This window comes from Rousettus aegyptiacus, unplaced genomic scaffold, assembly GCF_014176215.1.
Source record: "Rousettus aegyptiacus isolate mRouAeg1 unplaced genomic scaffold, mRouAeg1.p scaffold_m13_p_7, whole genome shotgun sequence".
Taxonomy (NCBI): domain Eukaryota; kingdom Metazoa; phylum Chordata; class Mammalia; order Chiroptera; family Pteropodidae; genus Rousettus; species Rousettus aegyptiacus.
The window spans coordinates 96,867,670-96,885,969 of record NW_023416310.1 but is presented as its reverse complement, the minus strand read 5'-3'; the positions used below and the strand labels follow the sequence as shown (position 1 = coordinate 96,885,969).

The following is an 18,300-nucleotide window of genomic DNA, read 5'->3' as shown; positions in this document are numbered from 1 at the left end:
TTCCTAGAGTTCGGGGTAGTTTTGAATGTTCCTCTAATGTGTGTTAGGAGTAGGTAGGTTGTGTTTGCTTAGTAGAAGGTGATGCTACTGACCTGGGGCGGCCGGAGTCGGGATTGAGCTTTCTTTCCTGAGTACGTACGATAAATACTACTTTATTTTCTTTCTTAGAATTGAGAAGAAGTGAAACCAAAGCCGCTGGGCCTCCGTTTGGCTTTCTGCCTAAGTCGCAACCCACCTCTAGCCTTTGCCAGCTCGGGTTCCACTCTCCCTCCATCCCTTCGCTCTCTTTACCCGCCCCTCTACCTTCGCCCCGCCCCGCCCCCGCCCCGCCCCCGCCCCGCCCCCGCCCCGCCCCCGCCCCGCCCCCGCCCCGCCCCCGCCCCGCCCCGCCCCAGGACTTGGAGTCGCCCCCTCATCGCCCCGCCTTTGCTTGCACTTCCGCTTCCGCCCTGAGCTGCGGTTGCGCAGTCCAGCCCATCTGCCAGAATTTGGGGCTGCTTTTTCAACTTTTCCCTTAGTGCGAGTTTTCTGCAGCTCCACCATGTGGAACCGACTGCAGGGCCGTCTTAGGCCGGTGGGCTGCGGAGTGGAGGAGCTACGGTGCCGTCGGCGGGAGCGGGAGGCTGGTACGGGCTGGCGAGGGAACATGGGAGGATAGGGTTTGACGGTGGGAGATAAGTGAGGAGATCCATGGGTGGGAGACGGGGTTCTGGGTCCTGGATGCCCCTTCCACGCTAAGCCAGCTTCTTTGCCCACAGCACTGAGGAAGGCGCGGAGGGAGCAGCAGCTGGTCAGCAAGAGACTGTTGAGAGACTACGCCCCAGAGGAAGCCGCAGGGGAATGTGTGGACTTGATCCTTGGGGAAGCCGAGGTAAGGGGGCAGGGTGCCCCGTGAGGTCCACACCGGCTGACGTCAGAGTACTCGAGATCTGTCCCAAAAACCTGAACGCGGCCCCTTCAAAACCTCCATCCATCCAGTGGGCCATGCCAGAAAATGGGGTATCATCCTCCACAACTCCGACCCTCATCGCCACATCAATACTTCATCAAGTGTTGGCTGTTTTCTACCTCTGGACTCTTTATGTGCCTCACTATCACAGCTCCCACCATCCTCTAACCAGTCAACTGCATCTCTGCTTGCGCCCTCAAGTTCAGTCTCCATACATCAGTCAGATGCGTCTTTTAAAAACATAAGAGACCAAACTCCTTCCTGTAACCTATAAAGAACAGCATGGTCTAACCTCTGCCTACCTCCAACCTTATCAGCTTATTCATCTCAACTAAACTCTCCCCTTTTCAGTTCTCGGTGACAGTTCTTTTTGTTTCAAGGTCTTTCCATTTGCTGCATCTCAAGTTGGGTCCCTTTTGATATTCTGCGCTGACAGACTGTTTGCAGACTATTAATCATGCTTGATTGTATAATTGTTTGCTTGTTTATTATCATTTCTCCAACTAGACTTTAAATTAGCAGGCACCTAGACCCTTTGTCATCATTGAAAACTCAGATGCCTAACAGTACCTGCCATAGAGTAGATGCTCAGTATTTATTGAATAAGTGAATTAAAGAATTACTTGTCTATTTATTCATTCAGCAAGCATTGGACATTCTCTGTGTTTATATTGTTAAGGTTTACATATCTAGTTTATAAAGCACAGGCGCCAGAGTTATACCATTGATTTATTGTATGCTTTATGGCAAGAAACTATGTTGGGTACTGAGGTACACAAAGATGAAGAGTCCCTTTCTCTGAAGTATTCATAGCCTAGTAAAGGAGACAGATGTGCTACCACCTGTCATGAAGGAAACATGAGGTGCAATAGAAACCCCTATGTCTGCCAGAGGAAGCCAGAAAGAGCTTACTTCCCAGGGGCAGTGACAAGAACAGACATCTGAAGGGAGTGGAGGACCTGGGGAGGGTGTGCCAGGCATAGATTGTGCAAAATCTTGGCAGCATTAAAGTCATGTTACACTAGGTGTTGTTGCATGGGGAGAATGATAGGAGGAGAGGTTTAAATGTTATCCTTGAAATAACACTGTCAGAAGGTGTAGGTAGATGATATTCCCATTTTCCAAGTAAGAAACTGAGGTTTAGGTCCCATGTAGAGTAAGTCCCAGGGCTAGTATTAAATCCAGTCCTGATTCCCTCTTCTGTCCACTCTACTGCAGTGTTGGCACTTATTAGCCATATTAGTATGAATGACAGGTTCTAGGGATGGTACAATATTGGAGAGCTCACAGGCGAAGCAAGCAATATTCACGACTTGCTTTCTGACATCTGTGTGTTGCCATCTCTCCTCTCCCTGTCCTGGGCTTCAGATCCAGCAGTTCCTGCGGTTAGCCCAGCGGGGGACAGAGGAAAAGGAGAGAGAAAGGGCTTTAGTCAGCCTTCGTCGAGGCTTGCAGCACCTGGAGACGCAGCAGACCTTCATCAGGTCAGTGTGGGTGGTGTGAGTGGGTGTCTGGGGCTTTGAGGGATGGATAGGAGTGTGGAGGGGAGATGAACCACAGGCTGAGTAGGGCTTTCATGCTCACTCATGTAGGCTGGAGGGCAGCATGCGGACCCTGATTGGGCTCCTGACCAGCAACCAGGCCCTGCTACAGCTTGAGGCGGCTCGGTGCCTTCATGAGCTCTCTCATTCTGAGCAGTCTGCGGTGGCTGAGGCCTGCCTGCCAGCCACTTCCTACCTTCTCACCTACCTCTCCGGTCACAGCTCAGACTTTATAGTAAGCCCTGTCCCTTCCTACCTTGTTCTTGGCTTGAGTTTAAAGATTGTGCTTTTAGGTGCAGTTTGAGCTGGCAGGTAGGGATAAGAAAACCTGTTTCCCCTGATGCCCACAGCCATACATATACCCATCATCTCCTACTCCCTTGTGCCCAGATCCTCAAGGACAGGGCTGTTCCATCCTCCCCACCACAACCCCCAACCCTGGTATAATCTGGGCCAAGCCCAGTGTTTTTGTTGTCCTGCTCTCAGGAGCTCTGTCTATATACATTGGGAAACCTGATTGTGGAGAGTGAGGCTGTGAGAAGGCAGCTCCTGCCACAGGGCATTGTTCCAGCTTTGGCTGCCTGCATCCAGGTGAGTGTCCACTCTCTTTCTTCCTCCTTGGGCAACACTCCCGTCACTTCTTTCCACATATTCCAGCTGCTTTAGTTAGGCAGCTCCAACCTAACGGGTTGAAAGTCTCAGGAAATCTTAGGGCCTGGCTTCCAGCATTAGATCCCTACCTTGTCTCCTTCTAGTCCCCCCATCCGACTGTGCTGGAAGCCCTTGGATATGCCTTGTCCCAGCTCTTGCAAGCTAAGGAAGCTCCAGAAAAGATCATCCCGTAAGTAAAATTGTGTCTCCAGATGTATTGGCAGGGGTGACCCACTTGGCAGTGTAGCCCCTGGATTCCTTATTGAGCCTGGTTCCAAAGCTGTTGCACATTTAACTCCATTTGTCTAGTTGGGAAGGGCTTTGGGTTTGGACACTTCCCACCTGCTATTAGGATTTAGGAAGAGAGAAAGGCATCTTGCCTCCCATGGTTCCTATTCACAGCTCTGCTTCTGTTGGCAGCTCTGTTTTGGGCTCCACTCTTCCCCAGCACATGCTGCGACTGTTGCAGCCTGGCCCAAAGCTGAACCCTGGGGTCGCTGTGGAGTTTGCCTGGTGCCTTCACTACATCATCTGCAGGTAACACAGGCCAGTTGAGAAAGGGCCACAGACCTCCCTGGTGACTACCTTCGTGACACTCAGGTTTTTGACTTGGGTTTCTGGAATTGTGGAGGATTTTCTTCCTTCCATGGCCTTCTCTTCTTGGAACCCAGGAAGCCCACAAACCTAAGCTATTTGCCAACTTAAAGGTGGGATCAGCTGAATAGTGACTGTTTGCTTCCTTTTGCCTAGCCAGGTCAATAATGCCCTGCTCATCACCCATGGGGCTCTGTCCACACTGGGACTGCTGCTCTTGGATTTGGCTGGGGCTGTTCAGAGATCCGAGGATGCAGGGCTAGAGCTGGTAGGTGAAGAGGACAGGTCAAGATCTTCACGACCTTTCTTCCTACTCTGCTCCTTCTCCAAGGTGCAGGTAGCTCCTTCCAATTTACATCTGATCCCCAACTTATCTTTGCAGCTGGTGTGCCCTGTGTTTCGGTGTCTAAGCAACTTGCTAACAGAGACAGCAGCGGAGGCTGTGGAAGGGCAAATGCAGCTCAGAGATGAGCGTGTTGTAGCAGCCTTATTTATCCTTCTGCAGTTCTTCCTCCAGAAACAGCCCAGCCTACTTCCTGAGGGCCTCTGGCTCCTTAACAACCTCACTGGTATGCACCATAATCTGTCCAGGCCTTGATCTTTAGATACTGGGAATACTTCTTTGTGGCCTGGGCTAAGGTGGGCAGGACTGGAAGGGGGAAGTTTCAGGCTTTGGTTAGAGGGATTTTACTGACATTTTCCTTTCCAGCAAACAGCCCAAGCTTCTGTACCTCCTTGCTCTCCTTGGATCTGATTGAGCCCCTTTTGCAGTTATTGCCAGTATCTAATGTGGTGAGCGTACTGGTAGGTATTAGACTTATCTGAGACTAAGGTCTAGTGCCCAAAGTGTAAATGGGGGAGCTCAGAAGTGCCTTTAGCTGAGAGCTGGCAGGTACTATGGATGACTTCAGAGCCAGACCACTCTAGGTTTGAGTTTCTAAACTTGTTTATGAGTTATTAACCTTGGGCAAACCAATTAACACCTTAAGCTTCAGTTTCCTTATTTATAATCGGGAATAGTAATCCTACTTGAGGGCAGTTGTGGGAATTACAGAACATGCATATAAAATTACTTGGCACATTTGTTTTTGTCCTTTGTGGGGACTGTGTATATACGTTTCTGTCTGCAGGTGCTCACAGTTCTGTGCAATGTTGCAGAGAAGGGTCCTGCTTATTGTGAGCATCTGTGGCCAGGTCCCTTGCTCTCCTCCTTGCTGGGCATGCTGGCCTTCTCTGACACTGACGTAATAGGCCAGAGTTTGGAACTGCTGCAACTGTTGTTCCTCTATAGGCCAGAGGTGGGTTTCTGGCCCTGGTCCCAATCCCCCCTGTTCTGAGGCCTCTGGTCTCACCATGGCCTCTTTCCTTCCAGCCCTAATTGTAGTCACTTCTCTGAGCCTGGCTGGCCTTTGTGGGTTCCAGATGTGAACCTCCATCTTCTTGTTGGGAGTGTACCCTCTCCCAAGAAGAAGGGCTAACTCATGAGGCTGCAGGAATTGTGTTAGGGCACAAGGACCCAGGTGTTGAGTCCTTTTCTTCCTTGTCCTCAGGCTGCCCAGGCCTTCCTGCAGCAGTCAGGACTACAAGCCCTGGAAAGGCATGAGGAGGAGGCACAGCTCCAGGAACGAGTGCATGTTCTCCAGCAGACAGCTCTTCATAGGTGACCTGGCTTCTCAATGTCACTTTGTACTCCTCCCCGCTGCCAAGTTCCTTGCCTGCGGGGCCCCTATGGGGAGTGGGGGTTAGGACCATAATGAGGCATCATGTTCTCTGCTCCCAAGAGCAGAGAACCAAGACCTTTGGACCCTAGCTCCTCCTGTTTAACCCAGCGCTATCCAGGCAGAAGGACCAGAGGGAAATCATTATGGCCCACTTATTTTGGGGCCTTGGAATCTCTCTCTCTCTTTTTTTTTTTTTTTTTTTTTGCTTCAGTAGCAGGTGGCTTTTGATAGGACAGAATAAAGTTTTATTCTTACATTAAACTGCTTTGCCCAAGTTCTTGCACAATAAGGGGTAGAGGGTAGAATGAGGACAAGAGCATCTTATAGCATGAGCTTTATAAAGAACAGAAAAACACACTTTTCTACATTGTACTCGGTCCAGCAGAGCCCAGGCTGTCAGTTGTTGCTCTCAATCCTCAGTGGGGGCTTCAGGCTCTGCCACTTAGCACATTCTCCAGGGCTCTGTTTACCTGATCAGCATTGAAGTTGTTCAAAGAGACATTCTTCTCTTGGCCAAATGCTGGGGAGAGAGGAAGGTGATTCAGTATCCACTCTACTGTGGAGCTACCAAAGTATAACAACAGGTCTTGGTCATTAACTTACAGTATTGTTACGATAGAAGGTAGTAAAGAGATGACCAAGGTGGATTTGGTATGCCTAGAATTTATCCTATGGGTCTCAAATACATCTAGGAAGCTCAGGTCCAACTAGAATTTTGGCTGATTCTGGGTGGCCACATGGTAAGGAAGGTGTTTCAGGGAACTTTTAAGGGGCACAGTAGGCATTTATTGTTAACCATTGTGAGCAGTGCATTGCATGGACATACCCTTGACAGGGTTCCCATTCTGACTCCCACAGTCCATCTACTATAACACACTACAGTTAGTTGAGTCCATCTCCTCCGGTCTACTGGCTTTTGGAAGGAGACCCTTTTTCCTCTCCCAGTTTTTAGTGCACGGCATTACTACAGGTGTCCACTGGTAGAACCAATCTGCCTTAGGTATAACCTTCCCCCACCCTGCTTCCTCCAGACTTCGTAGGGCAAGGCGTAGTTAAAAACTAATTAAGGGGTGAAGGGTTAAAAAAGTACAAATTAGTAGTTGATAGTTGGGCACAGGGATGCAGAGCATGACAGAGGGAATGCACTTAGCATTAATATGATGACTAAGTGGAGGGGAGGGAGGGAGCAATTGGAGGGATCGTTTTATGAACAATATAAATGTCTAACCAATGTACTGTATACTTGAAACTAATTTAAATAAATTTATTTAAAAAACTGATTACCACTAGTCAGCATGTATAAATGTACTTCATGCCTATGTGTCAGGCAACATGGCAGTAATTTTCATATTGTGATAAACTGAAATACGTTAATATGATTTTTAAAAAAAGGTCTGGGAGCAATATTACATAACTGGTCAGGCAATGCCTTTTTGAGGTGGTGATATACAAGCTCAGAGCTGAAATAATAAGCCAGCCATAATGTGTGGCAGTAGTGCATTCTAGGAAGTGGAAACAAATATAAAGGCTACATCTAGCTACATAACCTTAGGTATATGTTCCATGAAATTTCTGATTTAGTTTTCTAATCTCTACAACATCCCCTCATATAGTAAATGAAGATTAATCAAGATTTAAATAGGAAAGCAGCACAGAGTACAGCATTACGTGCTCAACACAATCATCATTTTAGGTTTCCCTCAGTGAGATTCTAACACTACCTGGCCCAGCACTGCATCTCTTCTCCCCTATCTAAAACCTGTTCTGAATTACACAATGACGGTGCCCGCCTCCACACTGCTGGTAACCCGGGACACAAAGCACCCTATAACCCTACGAATGTAAATTTTCTTGTCGGCAACAGGGTCAAAAGCAAGGCTGAAGTCTTGAGTTCCAGTCTCTACAAGTTTTTGCTTGACCTTGGGCGGCCCTTTCTTTTCCTGAACCCTTGTTTTCCCCACCCCAGCGTCTCGCACTCACCGTAGCGGGCCCAAAGCTTGGGGTGCACATCAGAGCACTCGCGGATTAGGATGGGCAGGTCGGGGTTCGCCTTCTTCAGCTCCACATAACGTTTCTCGATAAAGTCCCTGCGGGGCCAGAGAGAGCGCCCCGCATATTGTGTAGGCGCGAGCGTCCCTAACCGGCCGGGAGGTCGCAGTCGTGACCCCGTCGCCCCGAAGCCCACCCGCCTCACTACGTCGTGCCTTACCTGACGCCCTGGCTGCCGGGCGAGCGCTGACAGAGGTGGATACGAATCTCTCGCAGGCCCAGTTTGGCCCGCATCCCCCGACTGGCCGCAGCCGCCGCCATCTGTGCTAGTACTCAGACCCCTGCCCAGGCCTTCCGGCCAAGTTCTCCAGATGAACCAATCGCGGACTCTCCAGGCCCTGAGATAGGTTGGCTGAGATAGGAGGCGGAGTCAAGTTTAGCCAATGCCTCAAGAGCATTGTAAGGCACGGGTCGGGTCTCCTTCGATTGGGCAGCGGGGACGGATAGGCTGCGGAACGCAAGGCACAGTGGGTTGGTTGCGGAGGTGCATTGTGGGGGGAAAAGGCAGTCGCTGGTGTGTTGTCGTTGGAGGTCCAGGCCTTGCGGGGGTTGAAACACCGCGGACGAAATGCCGGAGCGAGATAGTAAGTCTGGGTCATCTGCCCTTTCTTCCTCGCGGAACTCGGGAACTTGCGCGTTATTTCGTCCATAGAACTTAAGCCGGGTGTGCGTGTGAGGGCGGAGAGAGGGGCCGAGAGTGACGTTTGGAGCCTGGCGAAGCAGTTAGGCCCTGAGTGAGGCTCAGCAGCTCTCTCTGTCCCTAATCCTTGTTTTGCCCCAAGTGAGTACTAGTGGAATTTATCTGCGAACTTACCCCTCACACACACACACCGCCCCATATCACTTACTCTTGGGTCGCGCCACTTTATCTTTCACGTAATATCTTAGATGTCATCATAAGGCAGTCTGCTGATTCTCTAGCGCTGGTTTAGGGGTCACTCCTCTGGGCTCCCACAGCTCCTTATATTTTCCCGTTTCACTTATTACATTGTATTGTTACTGTTGCTGTTCTTGCCTTTCTCCCTCACAAGAGTGATCAGTTTGACAGGAAAACACATCAATATTGTTCACTACTGTATCCCCAACTTTGGCATGGGACCTGACACAGAAGAGATTGATTAAATTGATGTCATTTCTTTTTCCTAGACGAGCCGTTCTCCAACCCTTTGGCCCCAGATGGCCATGATGTGGACGATCCTCACTCTTTCCACCAGTGAGTGTTTTGATCTAGAACTGTGGAAATGAGCTGGGCAATGAGTAGAGTGGTGCCGGTGGTAAAAAAAATTCTGAATGTTTTGTTGGCAAGGATGGTCAAAAAATTTACCACTTCCCCTTTTCACTGAATCAGGTCAACTGTGTAAGTATTAGAGGGAAAATTCTGACAGGCAGGGTGCTAGTTTTTAAAGATGATGTTTAATTAGACATTATGTAGGAATTCTTGTAGAAAATTAAAATATCCGAAATAAGGGTAAAATTCATTTTGATAATATCCTTAGTTCCAGTCCCTTTCTTAGAGGAAATCACTATGACATTCTTTATGTGTATCTTTAAATGCATTTATATACATACACGTATATCTGAGGAAAATATATCATTGCTTTGTGAGTTAAAATGTTTAAATTAAATGGTGTTGTATATATATTATTTTGCTTCTTGCATTTTTTCTTTGCTAAAAGCGGGTTCAGCAGGCCTAGGGAGAGGCCTGGTTGGAAGAGGTCTCAAAGGAACCTGACTAAAGTTTGGTCAAGGAGTGAGTCTTTGTCATCACCAATTAAAATGATCTCTTGTACCATCAGTGCTCTCTGCCCCACATTTTAGAAATGCTGTCACAATTTATTTGCTCTCCAGTTAATAAATATTTAGGTTGTTAGCAAGTTTGTATTTTCAAAACTCTAATTGAATCACCTTTACAGGCCTTTTTATACATATATTCCAGTAATTGGCTACACATAGATGAATGGAGTTACTGAGTCATAAGATATACACACTTAAATTTTAATAGTTGCTGCCAAATTGCCCTCCAAATATACTTTCCTGACTTACATTCCCATCAGTGGCATATGAGAATATCAGCTTCTGAAATTCTTACCTATACTTAATTTGTCAAACTTTTTAATAATTAACACTCTGATTCATTAAAAGTGGCATGTATTTGTCTTAATTTGTATTTCCTTGATTTCTAGTACAGTTAACCATACTTTCCACATATTCCTTTTCCAATTCTTATTGGGTACTAATTTTTAAAATCTTTGCCTTCTAGATCAAAACTCACCAATGAAGACTTCAGGAAACTGCTCATGACCCCAAGGGCTGCACCTACCTCTGCACCACCCTCTAAGTCACGTCACCATGAGTAAGTTCTGGAATGATCCAAGCTGTCTCTCATTACCTTCCTACAGAAAAATATACCAGTCTGGATGTCTTAGGAACTGGAGAGCTAGTTCTTTTTTGAAACTTATATTTCCAGTCTCTCCTCTGGAGATTGAAGCTCCTTTGTAGACTGGGATGCTCGAGGGTCTCACTTTTTCTCAGAGTATGTTCCATGGGTCACTCGCACTCAAATTACTGCTGGTGTGTGTATTTCTGGGTCCATTACAGCCCCCAGAGACTCAGAATCTGGGGCAGATATTTGGAGATACCCATACATATATTGACGTGGATCTCTGCCTGATTGAAACTGTTGCTTTGATCAGTGTGCTAGACTCTTTTTTAGTCCTCACAGTTACTTCTTGTGATTTCTGGGATTGTGGCAATATTTTGCATTCAATGAATTTCTCTTTCTTCTAGGATGCCAAGGGAGTACAATGAGGATGAAGACCCAGCTGCACGAAGGAGAAAAAAGAAAAGGTAAAGGAAGGATGGAGGAGTGTTGGGTTTTAAGGTGGATAGTATTTAGAGAAAAGGCTGCAGATTGAGGTTTTTCTTTATTGTCTTAAAGTTCTCTGGAGCGACAGTTTAGGGGTTTGGAGTCAGTCTGTGGTATTTTAATCTCATGTTTACTGGTTTCTAGCTGGAGAACCTTGGGCATTTGCTTAACTAACTCTCTAATCCTCCATATTCTCATAGGTAGAATGGAGATAGTGATAATAACTTTTATTAGATTATCTTGAGGATCAACTGTGATAATGCATGTAAATACTTAGCACCAGTGTCTGGCATATAAGTCTTGGCCACCATCATCATCATTTATGATACTAAACTTTCGGGACATATACTTTGCTGTTTCTCTCTTCTGAGAGTGGACTGGCAAGGAATGATTTATTTTCTGTTGTAATTTGGAAGGTGATAAAGATTCAGATGACTTCATTGTCGCTGTAGGGAAAAGTCTCATATTTGTAGAGACTCAGTGATGCAGAGTTGGGTAGCATTAAAGAATACTAAAGTTACAGATGGAGTATCCTGAGGTGGTTTTGGAATAATGTATCTGTGAGCCAGAAGATGCTGTAGTTGTGATTTTGAGGACTGGCAAGAGGTAGCAAGTTGTTCTGTCAGGACGTATATGAACTTTTGCCATAGAGAGTTGGATGAAGGTATAGGGAAACAGGCAGGAACCATTCTGCTGACCTTGGGATATTAGCTGGTGAGCCGTACACATTTGCCTTTCTCTGGTCACAGTTATTATGCCAAGCTTCGCCAACAAGAAATTGAGAGAGAGCGAGAACTAGCAGAGAAGTACCGGGACCGTGCCAAGGAACGTCGAGATGGTGTAAATAAAGATTATGAGGAAACTGAGCTTATCAGCACCACAGCTAACTACAGAGCTGTGGGCCCCACCGCTGAGGCGTGAGTACTGAGGGGGCCGGGGCTTCATTCCCTCAGCATCCCAGAGTCATAGAATTATAATATGAATTCTTCCTCACACTTTTCCTGCTCTGAAGCTCACACCATGCCATTTCAAGATGCACTAGCCCCCCACAAAAGACTATTCTAATGTGGCCTCTTTCATTATACAGGGACAAATCAGCTGCAGAGAAGAGAAGACAGTTGATCCAAGAGTCCAAATTTTTGGGTGGTGACATGGAACATACCCATTTGGTGAAAGGCTTGGATTTTGCCCTGCTTCAAAAGGTGAGCCTGGGTGAGTGAGCGGAGAGTAACACTAGAGTGCTGAATGCTCTCGAATGGGCCTTTCGAGGTAAAAAGGGAGATTGCTGTTAGTTCAAACCACCTAGAAGGGCTAACAGTGTCCCCTCTATAGGACTGATTACTACTAATTTTTCAGGTCTCAGCCTCAATTTTATTTTCTTGGGGAAACCTTTCTTAAACACCTAGGTATGGTTAACTTCTTCCATTCCTTACCTCCCACTTCTTACACCTTTGCATCCCTCTTCTGTTTCACTTATTATAACAGTTATTTCACTTCGTTGTTTGTTTAATTTGTCTCTCCTGCTATAAGCTCCATTGGGGCAAGGATTATATTGTTTTGTTCAGTATTGAATTCTTGGTTCCTGGTACAGTGTGGTGTTGTGGTGTTCAGTAAATACATGTAAATGAATAAGGGTGTAAACCCTACTTGCTTTCCTGCTAGGTACGAGCTGAGATTGCCAGCAAAGAGAAAGAGGAGGAAGAGCTAATGGAAAAGCCCCAGAAGGAAACCAAGTAAGTAAACATCATGGTGAACATGAGAGTTTAAAAGGTGGGACCTAAAGTCAGACTACATCTCGTAAAAATATTTTTTTGTCTTTTCAGGAAAGATGAGGATCCTGAAAATAAAATCGAATTTAAAACACGTCTGGGTGAGTACAGAGTTTCTATGCTAATGGCTTTGCATTCTAGATGAATCATAGGGATGTTAATTCTCTGGGTAAGATATGCTTCCCTTTTCCCTCAGCCCATTTTCTTCTCTTTTTTGCCTCTGAACCAGCTAGTTTCCATAAAACACTCTAATAGAATTCAGACATGGACTAAATTGTTTTGTGTATGTTACTAATGTCTTCTTTGTTAGGGTGGAAGCTTTTTCAGATTGGGGCTTATACATTATGAGGGAAGTAGCATTGCTGGTGATTTAAAATTCAGAATTTGCAGTCAGAGAGACGGGTTTGAATCCTGGTGATGAAACCACACCAGGTATGTGATTTTAGGCAATTGATTTAATTTCGCAGTGCTTCTTTGTCCATTTGCAAAAATGGGTTTAATGTTCACTTTATGGGATTATTGGATGAAGAGAAGTAATATATGCAATGTGCCTATTATGCTGAGCTTGTGGTAGAGCTGGTTTTTCCATCATCATCAATATTGCCTTAGCCATCCTCCTCCCTCACAGGCCCTAATACAGTGCTAAGCACATAGCGCCCTTAAGAAGGCAATGTAGAAGGGTGGACAGGAGCTCAGGATCTGGAGTTAGACTGTCTGGGTCTCACTTTTTGTTCTATCACTTGATAGCTTTATGATTTTAGATAAATTACTTAAATCTCAGCCTTAGTGTTCTTACTAGTTAAAAGGAGATAATAGTGCCCACCTCACAGGGCTGTTGTAAAGATTGAATGAAGCAAAGCAAAGCAAAACAAAGCATGCATAGCATGTGGCATGGTGACTGACACAGAGTAAGTACTTAGTAAATGGCAACTGTTACTTTAAAAGGTTCTCTTTGTCACTTGCTGCTCTTCCTTTTTTCATAGGCCGCAATGTTTACCGCATGCTCTTCAAGAGCAAGGCGTATGAGCGGAATGAGCTGTTCCTGCCAGGCCGTATGGCCTATGTGGTAGACCTGGACGATGAGTATGCTGACACAGACATCCCCACCACTCTCATCCGCAGTAAAGCTGATTGCCCCACCATGGAGGTAAGTGACCCAAATCCTGAGAGCCTTTCACATGAACCTCAGTCCTGGGAATCAGCCTCAATTCTGCCTCGGGCATCATCAACCACATTTAATGCATTACCAAGTTCTATCTATTTCTTTCCTCTTAAATCTCAGTTGAATCCATTTACTTTTCTCTGTCTCTACCAATAATGTTCTAGTCTGAGCCATTGTTTCTTAATGGAACTATAAAAAGAGGTTCCTAATTGGTTTCCCTGCTTGCACTCTGGTTCCCTTCCAGTATTTTATTTATTAATTATTACTGATATAATTCACATACCATACCATACCATAATGGTTTTTGGAATATTCATAAAATTGTGTAACCATCATTGCAGTCGATTTTAAAACATTTTCATCACCGCCCCCCCCCCAGAAAAAAACGCTGTACTTTTTAGCCATCACCCCTGCCCCTCAAATGTCCCTATCCCCTTTTTACACACGGCCAGAGCAATTATTTCAAAGGCATTTTTTTCTCACCACAGTCTAGAAGCTTGCAGCGTTTTCTCACTATTAGAATAAAGAGCAAACTATTGTGGCCTATGAGCCTCTGCAACTTCTGGCCTTTCTAGCCTTTTTTTACTGTGCTTTCCTGTTGTTTGTTGTCCAGTCATCCTGGCTTTTTTGAATTTGCTGGAATCACGTTACCCTGTTTCATCTGTCTGGGATATCTTTCCACAACACCTCCTTTTCTTGTCTCCACCTAGCTAATTCTAACTTAACCTTCAGTTTGTTAAATGGATGAATGAATAAATGGAGAGGTTCCTACTCAGTGGGATAACTTTGCTTCTTTGGGTTTTCAGGCCCAGACCACACTGACCACAAATGACATTGTCATTAGCAAGCTCACCCAGATCCTTTCCTATCTGAGGCAGGGCACCCGCAACAAGAAGCTCAAGAAGAAGGATAAAGGTAACCTGGAGAATTAGAGAAACCTTACCCCTGGAGGGAGGCTCTTGGGAAACAGAGAAAAATGGAAGCAATGCACCATTGGCAAGGAATTGGTTACATCTGTCTGTTTGACCCACCCAGGAGGCAGTGGTCAACTTTGAGACGTGAAGAGGGAGAGTGTGGGTAGCCTTTGTTGTCCTGTCTTCTGAACAGAAGATGTATCAGAGGGCATTGAGAATTAGTATATCAAGGGAATTAACTGGAGAGTTTTCCTCATTCCTCTCTTCACATTTTAGGGAAGCTGGAAGAGAAGAAACCTCCTGAGGCTGACATGAAGTATGTATCCTAGCCTCTGTCACTTGATCTGAGGGAGGAAGGGGCCTCTATGTTTCTTGTCTTTGGCATTTTGGGAAGGCCATGGTGTGAGAATCTAGAGAAATGGCCAGTGTAAGTATGTTTGTGACTTTGGCAGTTAGTGATCTCTATTTTCCTAGTATATTTGAAGACATTGGGGATTATGTGCCCTCCACAACCAAGACACCTCGGGACAAGGAGCGGGAGAGATACCGAGAACGGGAGCGTGATAGGGAGAGAGAGAGAGACCGTGACAGAGAGCGGGAGCGAGAACGAGATCGGGAGCGGGAGCGGGACCGAGAGAGAGAGGAGGAGAAGAAGAGGCACAGCTACTTTGAGAAGCCAAAAGTGGATGATGAGGTGAGATGTGGCGCCTGGTACCAGGTGATAGAGCTGTCTATCTCTCTACCTCCCCAGCCAGGTATAGGACCCTTCTGTCATATAGGAAACTTGTGGCTCCATACTAACAACTAGGTCAACTAATCCAGGATGGGAACCATCCAGGGAATGGGGCCAGGGGCGGGTAGAGAATTGATTCAGACGGGGAAAGGATGAGTGGGAATCTCATGGTGACACTCACTTCAGTTTCTATTTTCTTTCCAGCCCTTGGACGTTGACAAAGGTAGGTTGTTTCCAAGGCATCTTGCCTGGGTCTGGCAGCCCTGCTTTCCCCTGGGTTGAGAGTCTGACCTAGAGCTTAGCTGGCAAGGGTAGGATTGGGGGACTTCCTGGTTCTGGGTTCCCATAAGATTCATATCTTGCTATATGGAATAGAAGATGAGTCTGGAGTTCCCTCCAGCTTTCCCGCCAATAGCAAGTCATTTGCTCTGTTAGACATAATTCCTCTAGCTTTGGGGTTTTGAGTATGTGAGGCAGGTTGCACAGACAATATCCTGGGCATACTATCCCATCTCAACCAGAGTAGTTCATTATTAGTTAGGATTTGATTCAAATTTGGTTAGCTAAAAGTGTTTTGTTGCTTTAAAAAATGTTTTTATGAAAAATACATCTTGGAAGCTAAGCAGGGTCGGGCCTGGGTAGTATTTGGATGGGAGACCACCTAGGAAGACCAGGGGCTATAGGCGTAAAAAGTAAAAAAGTAAGGGATTGTAAGCTGACATGGTCCTTGCAGTCTGTGAGGTCAACCAAGGGTTGCCTCGCAAAAATAAAACAACAAAAAAACAAAACAAAAAAACACTACAGTTTGAAAGTGTGTTATAGGGAAGAGGCTATGAGTTCCGTGTTTCATTGTCTTAATAGAGTTCTTTTTCCCCCAGGACCTGGATCTGCCAAGGAGTTGATCAAATCAATCAATGAAAAATTTGCTGGTTCTGCTGGCTGGGAAGGCACTGAATCATATCCTTTATTTCAATATGTTCCTGGGTTCTAAAGAATTGTTATTTTTCCAAGTGCCTGCTTGCCCACAACCCTGCTCCTTCCCTTTTGTGTTGAATTTTCACAGGGATGAAGTCATTATGACTCTCCTCTTTCTCAGAGGACCCATTCAAGTCTACAGTCCTCTCCTTGGAGTTTTCATGTTGGACTTCTAAGCCCTTAGTCCTTAAAGCTTTTCTGCTACAGGTAGAATTATTTTCTATTTTACTTTTTTAAAATTTTCTTTAACATAACTTATGCTAAAGAAGCCAGAGGACAAGAAGCAGCTGGGAGATTTCTTTGGCATGTCCAACAGTTATGCCGAGTGCTACCCAGCCACGTATGTGAGACTCTGTTAAAGACGGGAGGCTGGAATGATTGGAGAACAAGTGGGGTGGGGAATGAGGTGGAAATTTGATTTGCTGAGACCTAGGGGTACTTCTTTCTTGGATGAACTATTAGACTCTCAGTGAGAGATGTAGGGGGATGGTCCTCCCTAGGCATATAGCCTCTTACTTGGGTAGGTTTCTGGATGAAACATGGGAGTCTTGGTCTGCATGATCTGCTTAACTGTTGCTTCTCTTTAGGATGGATGACATGGCTGTAGACAGTGACGAGGAGGTGGATTATAGCAAAATGGACCAGGTGTGGAGTTGAAAGGATGGGTGGGGGCTCTCGGGCAATTACTCTTCAGTCATGTCCCTTTCCTCATTTACTGGTTGTCACCGTCCCTCAGCTGCAGTAGTGGGATCAGCAGCGCTGTGGGGTCATGCGCAGCTTTACTATTTTAAAATGTCTGTACAAAATCAAATGAGACAGGACCAAAATGTATTTCTCTTTATTTTCTACAAAGTGCCTGGCTTTCATTTCTATCCTAGGTGGTAAGCAAGCCTCGAGTACATAAGTAGAAAAGGGCTGAAGGAATTAGAATCTTTAGAAAACTGAATTAAAAAAAAGAATAACTTATTTTTGTCATAGCTAGCTTTGAAATTTTCCTCCAAATCTTAAAATGAAAACGAAAACAAAACCCAGCAAACCCTAAATGTCTGTGACTATGCCAACTCATTTTAACACTTTTGCCTCAGTTTCGTCATCAGGAAAATGGAAAGAAATGTATGTTCTCTTAATAGAGTTTTTAAGAGAAATGAGATAGGTGTTCAGAGTAATGCCTGGCACATAATAAGTACATAATAATCATTTAGTATTTATTAGGGTTGGATTTATGATTGATGAAATCTGAAATTGTGGGAGAGCCTGGCTTTATTCAAGAGTTAAAATTCCATTTCCACTGACATCTCTTTCTTCCTCATCTTCTAATCTGTCCTGCAACAGGGTAACAAGAAGGGTCCCTTAGGCCGCTGGGACTTTGATACCCAGGAGGAATACAGCGAGTATATGAACAACAAGGAAGCTTTGCCCAAGTAAGTTGGTGCTAAATATGGCCAGGGAGTAAGAAGCAAGGTGATGGATAGACTAGCCTACATCAGGGTAGAGGGTGTAGTCTGGCTGAGACATTTCCAAATAGGTTCTCTGCTCACTGGGTCCTCTGGGAACATGTTGCTTTTACTGTGCAACCTCTGATGCCTTCTTGCCTCAACTGTTCTTTTTTGTCTCAGGGCTGCATTCCAGTATGGCATCAAGATGTCTGAAGGACGGAAAACCAGGCGCTTCAAGGAAACCAATGACAAGGCAGAACTTGATCGCCAGTGGAAGAAGATTAGTGCAGTACGTAGGACTACTTTTCTAGTGGGAAGGCTTCAGCTGGGAGGAGACAGTGGTCCACAGATCCAGGAGCAGGCAGGAGTTGGAGAGTCATGGAAGTAGGGGAGAGGTCAGGCTTGGGCCTCAGGTGAGCTTAGACTGGCAGCATAACTATTGACTATAACTGTTCTTTTTGCAGATCATTGAGAAGAGGAAGAAGATGGAAGCCGATGGGTGAGCAGCATTATTCTTCCTCTGAGGGACCAGTGGGAATTGCTTAGTGTGTATTAAACTTAAGCTGACTCATTTCTCCTTCTATTGCAGGGTTGAGGTGAAAAGACCAAAATATTAATTTCCATTTCCAATGCGAAGCCAAGAATGATCTCCACACGATGTGCTTCCCACTGCTTGCTTTCTACAATTCCCAAAAAGGGTGAAAGGTTTTTTTTTTAATGACTGTATATAAAATAATACTGTATAATATTTGGTTCCATTAAAATTGGTTAACTCTGCTGTCTTCTCTGTGTCAAGCATATTCCCTCCAGTGTCCTTAAGGCCCCATAAGGGCTATTAATTCTATTGATTGTATAAAGTCACATGTAGAGTGCCGGCTCAGTTCTTTCAAGCTGTGGTTCTAGATTCATAGACAGTAAGGATGTTGAGTAGCCAGGGTGC

The 18,300-nt window shown here is 45.5% G+C and overlaps 3 protein-coding genes across 7 annotated transcripts; 2 read left to right on the top strand and 1 right to left on the bottom strand.

Moving 5' to 3' along the window:
• Window positions 1-446: 446 nt before the first annotated feature.
• Window positions 447-5,717, top strand: TMCO6 (transmembrane and coiled-coil domains 6). 5 transcript variants are annotated; one of them, XM_016166356.2, is made up of 12 exons: window positions 448-626; window positions 759-871; window positions 2,318-2,433; window positions 2,542-2,725; window positions 2,977-3,081; window positions 3,246-3,331; window positions 3,562-3,678; window positions 3,892-4,003; window positions 4,118-4,304; window positions 4,445-4,539; window positions 4,866-5,033; window positions 5,286-5,717. In XM_016166356.2, the coding sequence occupies exons 1-12, from the start codon at window positions 542-544 to the stop codon at window positions 5,397-5,399; spliced, it is 1,482 nt and encodes a 493-aa protein (XP_016021842.2). In that variant the 5' UTR covers window positions 448-541; the 3' UTR covers window positions 5,400-5,717. The 5 variants fall into 5 exon arrangements, with proteins under 5 accessions (XP_016021841.2, XP_016021842.2, XP_036079942.1 ...); XM_016166355.2 differs by having other exon boundaries at window positions 447-626; window positions 3,892-4,304; XM_036224049.1 differs by lacking the exon at window positions 2,542-2,725 and having other exon boundaries at window positions 484-626.
• A 60-nt stretch (window positions 5,718-5,777) lies between these two features.
• Window positions 5,778-7,827, bottom strand: NDUFA2 (NADH:ubiquinone oxidoreductase subunit A2). The gene is made up of 3 exons (XM_016166363.2): window positions 7,666-7,827; window positions 7,437-7,543; window positions 5,778-5,976 (listed from the first exon to the last, which is right to left on the bottom strand). Exons 1-3 carry the CDS (start codon window positions 7,764-7,766, stop codon window positions 5,885-5,887), a joined length of 300 nt encoding a protein of 99 aa, XP_016021849.1. The 5' UTR covers window positions 7,767-7,827; the 3' UTR covers window positions 5,778-5,884.
• Window positions 7,828-7,937: 110 nt separating this feature from the next.
• IK (IK cytokine) lies at window positions 7,938-18,142 on the top strand. The gene is made up of 20 exons (XM_016166354.2): window positions 7,938-8,089; window positions 8,652-8,718; window positions 9,766-9,858; window positions 10,293-10,352; window positions 11,121-11,288; window positions 11,459-11,573; window positions 12,034-12,104; window positions 12,195-12,241; window positions 13,124-13,287; window positions 14,109-14,217; window positions 14,493-14,532; window positions 14,691-14,910; window positions 15,154-15,172; window positions 15,828-15,906; window positions 16,184-16,264; window positions 16,512-16,569; window positions 17,257-17,345; window positions 17,541-17,649; window positions 17,825-17,859; window positions 17,950-18,142. The coding sequence occupies exons 1-20, from the start codon at window positions 8,074-8,076 to the stop codon at window positions 17,975-17,977; spliced, it is 1,668 nt and encodes a 555-aa protein (XP_016021840.1). The 5' UTR covers window positions 7,938-8,073; the 3' UTR covers window positions 17,978-18,142.
• The last annotated feature ends 158 nt before the right edge of the window (window positions 18,143-18,300 follow it).